The sequence below is a fragment of the Cyanistes caeruleus genome, chromosome 12, assembly GCF_971803275.1.
Source record: "Cyanistes caeruleus chromosome 12, bCyaCae1.hap1.1, whole genome shotgun sequence".
NCBI classification, from domain to species: domain Eukaryota; kingdom Metazoa; phylum Chordata; class Aves; order Passeriformes; family Paridae; genus Cyanistes; species Cyanistes caeruleus.
Genome location: NC_141712.1, coordinates 19,911,582 through 19,919,705, shown reverse-complemented (window position 1 = coordinate 19,919,705; position 8,124 = coordinate 19,911,582). Strand labels below are relative to the sequence as shown.

The 8,124-nt window shown below is 50.9% G+C and overlaps 1 protein-coding gene across 1 annotated transcript in view; it reads right to left on the bottom strand.

The window, feature by feature from the left end:
* Positions 1 to 4,408: 4,408 nt before the first annotated feature.
* Positions 4,409 to 8,124, bottom strand: part of JPH3 (junctophilin 3) — a 44,998-nt gene continuing 41,282 nt past the window's right edge. Inside the window, exon 5 of the mRNA XM_086847873.1 lies at positions 4,409 to 4,693. Within this exon, the coding sequence (XP_086703999.1) occupies positions 4,613 to 4,693 (81 nt within the window). The 3' untranslated portion in view covers positions 4,409 to 4,612. The remainder of the gene's footprint in view (positions 4,694 to 8,124) is intronic.

Sequence of the window (8,124 nt, the reverse complement as noted above, 5' to 3'; positions counted from 1 at the left end):
TCATCTTGTTTTGCTCAGTAAATCCCAGCTTTTGTTCTTGTTTTCCTCCTGGTGTGGAAGAGGGATTGCAGTTCCTGCTGTGAGATCTGCAGGCACTGCAAAGTGCACCAGCAGCTCTGAGATGCCTGGAAAAACCTGGGAATCCTTTCCTGCCTTACCTGTGAGATGCACTCACAGAAACCTTCTCTGTGCTCACTGTAATTTTGCCTTTGTGGAGTCTCCCTGGTTTCTCTCCCTGGTGGCCCAGTGCCCTCTTCATGACCAGTGAAATGTCCACCTGCAGACCCCACTGAGGCCAGGAAGGAGTGGGCTGATCCAAGGATTTGTTTTTCCAGCCCCTCTCCTCAAGGCATCCCTTCCATCCCAGCAGAGCAGTGCCTTAGGGACAGCAGATGGGATCCAAGTGTGTGCTGCAGCAGCCAGGGATGCCTGGAGGTGCCACCAGGACTGGCTGTCCTTGTGCAGGGAGTTCCAGGTGCCCTGGGTATTGCTCTGGCTCATCCCCAGGGATGCAGCTCTCTAGAGAGCAGGGCTGGGATCCACCAGGCTAATCAGGACAGAAGGAAGATGAAATAGAGGTGACAGGGAGCTTTAATTGGTGAGATAAAAACATGTCTGACAGGGAGGGATCTCCCCCACGAAATAACAGGTGGGAGGTGAAAAGAAACCATTTATCAATAACCTGGGAGAGGAGGAAACGGAGCATTTATTGGTGATGTGGGAAAGGTGAAAACAAAGCATTTCTTGTTCATCCAGGAAGGAATCCCTTGTGCTTGTTCAGTCCTCTCACTTGGGTGAGTCCACACCTTTCTGTGCAAAGTTTTGGGGGATTTGCCACTCCCTGGGAGGGTGGGCAGGCCCTGGCACAGGTGCCCAAAGCAGCTGTGGCTGTCCCTGGATCCCTGGAAGTGTCCAAGGCCAGAGAACGAGGCTTGGAGCAGCCTGGGATAGTGGGAGGTGTCCCTGCCATGGCAGGGGTGGGATGAGATGAGCTTTAAGATCCCTTCCCACCCAACCCATTCCATGACTGAATGATCCTACGGCTGCTGGAATCATTCAGGAGCTGGGCAAGGAGCTGAGCTGTTCCCTAAACCAGGAAAAGCTGCCACTGTCAGGATTCTGTTCCGTGCAAACCCCTCACCCCCAGCTCAGGAGATCCCATCCCATCCCTGCTCTGTCCTGCCCTGGCACAGCCCTCCGTGACAGCTTCCAAAATATCCCTGCTTTCCGTGCTCCCTTGAGGTGCCAAAGCTGCCGTGTGTAATTAGTCCTCAGGTCTCAATTAATCCCTTCACCGTGGATCCCACCCTGTTCCTCCTGTCGCTCCTCCCCCTCTGATGCAGTCTGGATGTGTTTTCCTGGCAGGGATGCTGCCACAGCCCGGCATCTCTGGGAGCTCAGGCTCTGGAGACTGCTGGAATCTGGGTCTCGGGTACAACAACCCAGACACCAGCTGGGCTGGGGAGCAGCTGATGTGGCACAGAGGGTTTGTGTTCCTTCCTCCTCGCTTTTCCCAAGGATGCAGTGCTGGACCAGCCCCTCTCACACAGCTGGGATCCAAATCTCCCTTCCCAAATTCCCCCTCTCCAATGGCTCTGCTGTGCCAGCCCCTCCTCGTGCTGTCAGAACATAAAAATTCCAGTGCAGCCTGAAAAAATGATCCAAACCTTCAACTGCCCGAGTGCAGCTGCCAGCCTGGACATAAAGTAGCAGGGCTGGATAATTTCCATGGATTTATGGCCCACCTGGATGGACATTTTAGTGGGCCTTAGGTAGATCTGCAGGAGCCAGGCTCATAAGACAGGGAAATACACTGAATTACTTCTCTCTCTGGGCTACTTCTCAGAAATATTTCTGGCCTTGGGCAAATGTGAAAAGCCCAGGACTAAGACAAATGGCTCAACTTCCCAGGATTAACAAAGGAATCATTATTTTGGACCAGGTGGATTGGGAGCCAATTAATATTAGTCTGTGGTTGTCTTTCCTACTGAGCAAAACTCAGCTTGACTGAGTGGAAGAGAGAGCTGAAAAACCCAAGTTGGATTTGTGCTGGTCCAGGGGTGAGAGCAGGAATAATTAGGCAGGCACCAGTGGGAAAAATCCAGTCAGGAAATCACCAGTGCTTTTATTTGATGGATAGCAAGAGGCATTTTGGTGCTGTTTTACAGATATCTAAATATCTGTGTCTGCAGGCTTCTGTTGAACCTGCACCTGACAGGACTTTTGTGTCCTGCACTCGAATGCACCAAAAAAATAAAAAGTCCTCGAGAGTTTTTCCAAAGAGTGAAAGCAGAATTCCAAACCCCAGGGGTGAATTCCCAAGGCTGCAATCCCAATATGTCGTATTTTTGGTTCATTTCAAGTGTGCAGCAAGCGTTGAAGAAGGAGGGGGGAAAAAAATGATGACTAAGGACCCAAAAGGAAAATCCAAAACAGCACAAAAAAAGGAAGAGGTGGGAAGATGATGGACAGTTACTGTGGAAAATGGAATTTCAAAATTATCCTTTCCCCTGTCCACCCATAGCCCTGGAAAGGGAAAGGAAGGAGAAGAGGAAGCAAAACTGCGACAGGAGGGAATCAGACCATGTAAGGAAAAGAACTGAATTTAACTGGCACATGCTCTAATCCTTAGTTTATTTCTGGTTAAAAATATAGCAATCCAGTGCAGTGTAATAAGAAATCTGCTGAAAAGGTAGCAGAGAAACAGCTAAAACAGAAGCAAAGCAAAGCTGAGTCCACGAGTCCGGGCTGGATCCAACAACTCTGGACGTGAATGTCGAGGAGGGCTTTTCCCTCCTTCCCCACCCCCAAAATCTCCTGTGAGGGTCTCCCCCCTCCTCGGAGCTGCCACCCTCCTGCACCCTTCTCCTGCTGCTGGAGCTGCAGGGGGGAATGAGGGTGGGATTTGGTCCCTGGCCCTGCCAAATCCCAAAGGAGCCGTGGGAGCTGGTGGTGGTGGAGCAGCGTGGGGAGGGAACGGGAGCTTTGGGAAAGCCACTTCCAAGGGCTGGAGCTGAGAGCACGCTGTGTGATGGGGACCAGGACAGCTCAGAACAGGGATACGGCATCTTTAATGAGTAATGCAGATTATCCGTGGGGACAGGGAGGGGACAGAAATCAAGGCAGGCATAGTACAAAGATGGTAGAAACGAACAAATTAAGTGACATAGAAAAAAAAAAAAAAAAAAAAAAAGAAAGAAAATACATCCTTAGAGGCTGCCATTGCCAACGATGTTTGGTTTGATTTTCTTTTTTTTTCTTGGTTTTTTTCTTGTTTTTTTTCTTGTTTTTTTTTCTTTTTTTTTCTTTTTTTTTTCTTTTTTTTTCTTTTTTTTATACAGGGACATGTTGGAAGCTGGAATATACATCCTGCATTACAAAGTGCAAAATACTACATGCTCAGAGCCCAAGCATGATGTCTGAAACAGTCCACAGCAAGATGTAAGAGACAAACCCACCACCCTCTCCCTCCTCTCTGGGACATGCTCCAGGTGCTCCTCCCCAGGTGCCTTTGAGAAACAGCTGGATTTTTGCTTGGTTTTGTTTTATTGTCCATCCTCAGTGGATTGGAATTGAGCCCTCTGTCCCCTTGTCCCTCCCCACCCTGCTCCCTCTGCAGATTTTTTGGGATGGGCAGGATGCTCCTCACCAGCACAGCACCGTCAGCCACTCCATCCGTGCTGCTGGAGGTGCCTCCAAAGGGGATTTTTGGTGGGAAGTTTTAGCCAGGAGAAATTGGCTGTGAATTAAAAGTAACTCTGGGTGGTTTTCCAGCCCTGCCACGGGTGAGGAGCAGCCTGGGGAGGAGGAGTGAAGGCTGGAGGGTGCTGGGGCTGCTGCTCACACCTCGTGTTCCCTATTCCCCCCTGCCCCGAGGAATTCTGCAAAAAGCCAATTTTTGTTTTAAAAACAAGGATCAGAATGGGGCCTGTTGTCCCGTTTTCCCATCCAGACAGGGTTCATTCCTTCCCTGTACTCCTTCTCTCCTCCTTCTCACAGCAGCATTCCTCCATTTCCAAAAGGTGAAAAGCCAGATTTCGCTTTTCTCTCCCATTTATCATAAAAGCTGTTGTGGATTTCCCTGGGAAACTCAGCCTGGAGCATCCCAGAACCCATCCCCACTCCACCCAAACTCTCCCCATGCTCCCCTCGTCTCATCTCCATTTTGGGGTTCATTGCTGTTGTTACAAAGACAATTTCTTTGGAGAGGGGGGATGAGGGGAAGGGAAACGAGGTTTTTTTTTCTTTTGTTGGGATTCCTTCTCATCCTTCCCAGTGTTGGGGGGGCAGAGTGTTGATAGCATTTTGCCATGCCACACAGCATAGTGTTATACAAGCAAAGAATTTTGGCTAAAATCCAAAAAACATTACCCAGGAAAAAAGGCAAACTGTGAGTGAGACTCGATCATTTGTTGTTCTTCTGTGAAAAGACTTGGAAATTGTCGGAGGACAGTTCGAGTTATGATTTCTTTTTTTTCCCTTTGTTTGTTTTTTGTTGTTGTTGTTTGGTTCTGTTTTTTTTGTTGTTGTTGTTTTTGTTTTGTTGGTTGTTTGTTTTTTTTCCCCCATTCATACATGTAACTGTTATTTTTGCAAACAAGACAGTCTTGAATTAGATGAAAAAGTTAATAAACAAAATGGCGACTCCAATATTTAGTAAGATCACCATGACTACCAGGATGGGAGCTGAACCCTGCAAGAGAAAGAGAAGGACAGGAGTTAGATGGATCCTTGGAATTCTGCAGGGAGCTCTGGGGATGAGCAGATCCCAATTTACACCTCCCAAAACCCTTGGAAGATTTTTTAAGCTGCCAAACAAACACCTGGCTGCACCCCCTGATGGATGATGGATCATCCCATGTCACTCCCATAGGAATTCTGGCCTTAAAAACACAACTAAAATCATTTGTTTATCAGGTAGCCAATGAAAAGGAAAATAAAACCAGCAAAGAAAGCAGATTATATGGGATCTTAGAGTGGTTTGGGGATGGTTTGATGTGTGCACAGGACATTTCCCAATAAACACAGTTGTTTTCCAGGTGTCCTGGACAGCAGGCCAGTACACGGGGTCCATGTTCAGGCAACCTTTTGAGAATGCTCTGATAACCTTCCCTGAGTTTGTGTGGATCAAATGAAGCTCCTGGAACTACCTGGAAGTGTCCAAGGCCAGGCTGGACGGGGCTTGGAGCAGCCTGGGTTAGGGGAAGGTGTCCCTGTCCATGGCAGGGGTGGGATGGGATCAGCTTTGAGGTCCCTTCGCACCCAAACCATCCCAGGATTTTGTGATTTTATCTGGAAAACATTGCAGGAGCCCCAGTGCAGCTGCCCCGTGCACACACCCACCCCAGCTGGGCTGAACATGCCAGGAATTGTTCAATCCCTGTGGGAACATCCATTGCTTCCCCTGGAGCACATCTCAGACAATCCCACCAACATCCCAGGAACATCAGGGCGCTGTAGCCAACCCTCCAACACATCCTTCTGTGGGACACTGGTCAGGAAAACATCCCCTGGCACCTCATCCCCGGCTCCTCATCCATCCTGGCACCTCATCCATCCTGGCACCTCATCCATCCCTGGCACCTCATCCCCAGCACTGCGGCCCCGGTGCCACGGTGTGAGCGTGGCTCTCACCAGGGCGAGCGACGCTGGCAGCGGGTGGGTGGTTGCTATTTCTTGGGAGTCACTGGGATCCTCAGCTATTCCTGCTGCATCCAAGCCCTGGGATGGTCCAAATGCTTTTCCCCAGGCTCCTGTCCCCGTCCTGGTGCTGCCCACGTGGCTGGGATGGAGCGGGGACAGGGCTGGGCACCCCTTGGGAGCTTTCCCTGGGCGGCTCTGCGGAGCTGCTGCCAAAGAAACGGGAAAAAGCAGCTCCTGGCTGGCCTGGGATGGTTTCTTTTCCGAGCAGCCTGATTCAGCTCGCGTTTGGGAGTGGGTGGGAGCGAGGATGCTGGAGCCTGCTGGAAAGGCATATTTGTAACTTAGCAACAGGGTCAAAGGCAGCCAAGCCAAGGCAGGGATTGAGGAGAGCAGCCAGGTGCCCATCCAGGCCTGGCTGCTCCTGGCAAACCTCTCCTCCTGTGCCATGAAAACCTTTCCAAAGGCAGCAACCGCCCCCTGCTCGCCGCTCCTTCCCTTCCCAGCCCGGCCGTGCCAAGCCCGGCCTTGCTGGCGCTGGGAGGGATTAGCTGCATTTCAGAAGATTATTGGGTTTTAGGGTTTTTGAGCTGCTGGTAATATAATAACAGATTGTGGGTGATTATCAGTGTCATTGTTTGCCTTGGCACGGCCCTGCCGAGGCGCAGAACGCGCTCCAGCCCCCGGCCCCGCGGCCAGGGAGGGCTCAGCCACGCTTCCAGCGGCCCTGGGCTGCTCCATGGAGCAATTCCCTGCCAAAACAGCCCAGCCAGCACTGCCCCTGCTCTGCCCACGCTGCTGATCCCTCCAATTCCCTGTTCCCTCTCTTTGGGATGCAACCCTTTGGTGGGATGTGTCCAGGGAGGGAGCACAGCCTTCGCTGGTCACTTCTCCCAGGAAAAAGCAACGGGACAAGAGGAATCAGCCCTGAGTTGTAGCAGGGAGGTTCAGATTGGATATTTGGGAATAATTCCTCACCCAGGGCAGCGGTGGAGCCCCCATCCTCGGAGCTGTGTGGATGTGGACCTGGGGCAGTGCTGGGGGAACGGCTGACCTCAATTCCAGAGCATTTTCCAGCCAAAACGATGCCGTGGATCTGTGATTTTCACACAGGGCAGCAAAGCTGTGCCCTCAGCTGGAAAAATGGGGGGGATCCAACACGGGCTCACATCATCATCCCCCGGATCCTCAGTGCACAGAGGTTGTGCTAAGCCCTGGCTCAGGCTGTTTGCATCCTGCAGCCCCCGAGCAGGGCAGGAAAGGAGAAAATCCTCCCTTTGCCCCTGCAGGCACAGGATCTTCCACTTTTCCCAGCCACAGCATCCCAGGAACAGGATGACCAGGGAGGGGTGGGAGCTCTTGGAAGCAACCAGCTCAAATCCAGCTGACACCTCACAAATTTTGCTTCCTTTTTACAGCTCCCTCTTTTTAACCCCCTCCTCCCTGTGCTGCTCCAGCCAGGGCTGTCCAGGTGGGAATGGCAGGGAATGGCAGCTGCTGCTGGATAAGCAGCTTTGCCACTCCAAAGCTTCTGCTTTAGCTCCACTTACGGATCCTGCTGCACTTCTCGATGCTTTGTCTGCCTGATTTCTGCCTTGTGAGGTCTCAGTGCCTTCCCCTGTGCTCAGAGGGAATGATTTTTTGTGAAATGTTTGCCCTTCTCCCCTGGTGTGGCAGGAGCTGTGACAGCGCTGAGCACCGTTCCTGCTCCGTGCCTGGGCAGGAGATGGATCACTGCTGGAGCTGAGCTTTGGGAGAGAGGCTTTGCTGAGCCCAGCCTGGCTGCAGGGCTCTGAACTCCCTTTTGCTGCAGCAAAGAACCAGTACTTTAAAACCAATGGCTTTTAAACCCTTCCCACTGCGTTCCAACCTCCAACAGGAGCCTTTGGAAACAGGAGACAGCCCCCGATTTGCAGCTTTGCCTGTTGCTGTCACAGTTTGGTGGGGCCTTATCTCATCTTTGGCCTCCTGTGGAATTGAGGAATGGTTCAGGTTGGAAGAGACCTTGAGGATTCTCTCATTCCAGCCCCCCGCCACGGGCAGGCATTTCCTGGAGACTTATTTTAATTTTTTTACAATAAGATGGCTGGAGTCCTTCACAGGAGAAGGAAAACATCTGCCAAGGGTGGGAATCTCCACCAATATCAGCAAAAGGATCCTTCTCTATCAACAGATTGGATCCCCAAGGATTTTTAAGCTTTGTTTCTGAGCTTAAAGAACAGAAACTTAGACCTAAACCCATGGAAACACTAAAATAGGAGTAAACCATGGTTATGGCACAGGAGTAATAACAGTAATTGTAGCTGTAGAGTAATTCCTGCCCCTCTGCCTTGTTTGTTTTTATCCTGGAACTGTTGTGTAGCAACTCCAGAGTTTTCCTGGGAATACGACGGACAGCTGGTTTACAAATGCAATTGTGGCATAATTAATTTAAGCATTAGCAATCCATTATTATCTGTTATCACAGGGTACAAGCTCTGCCTC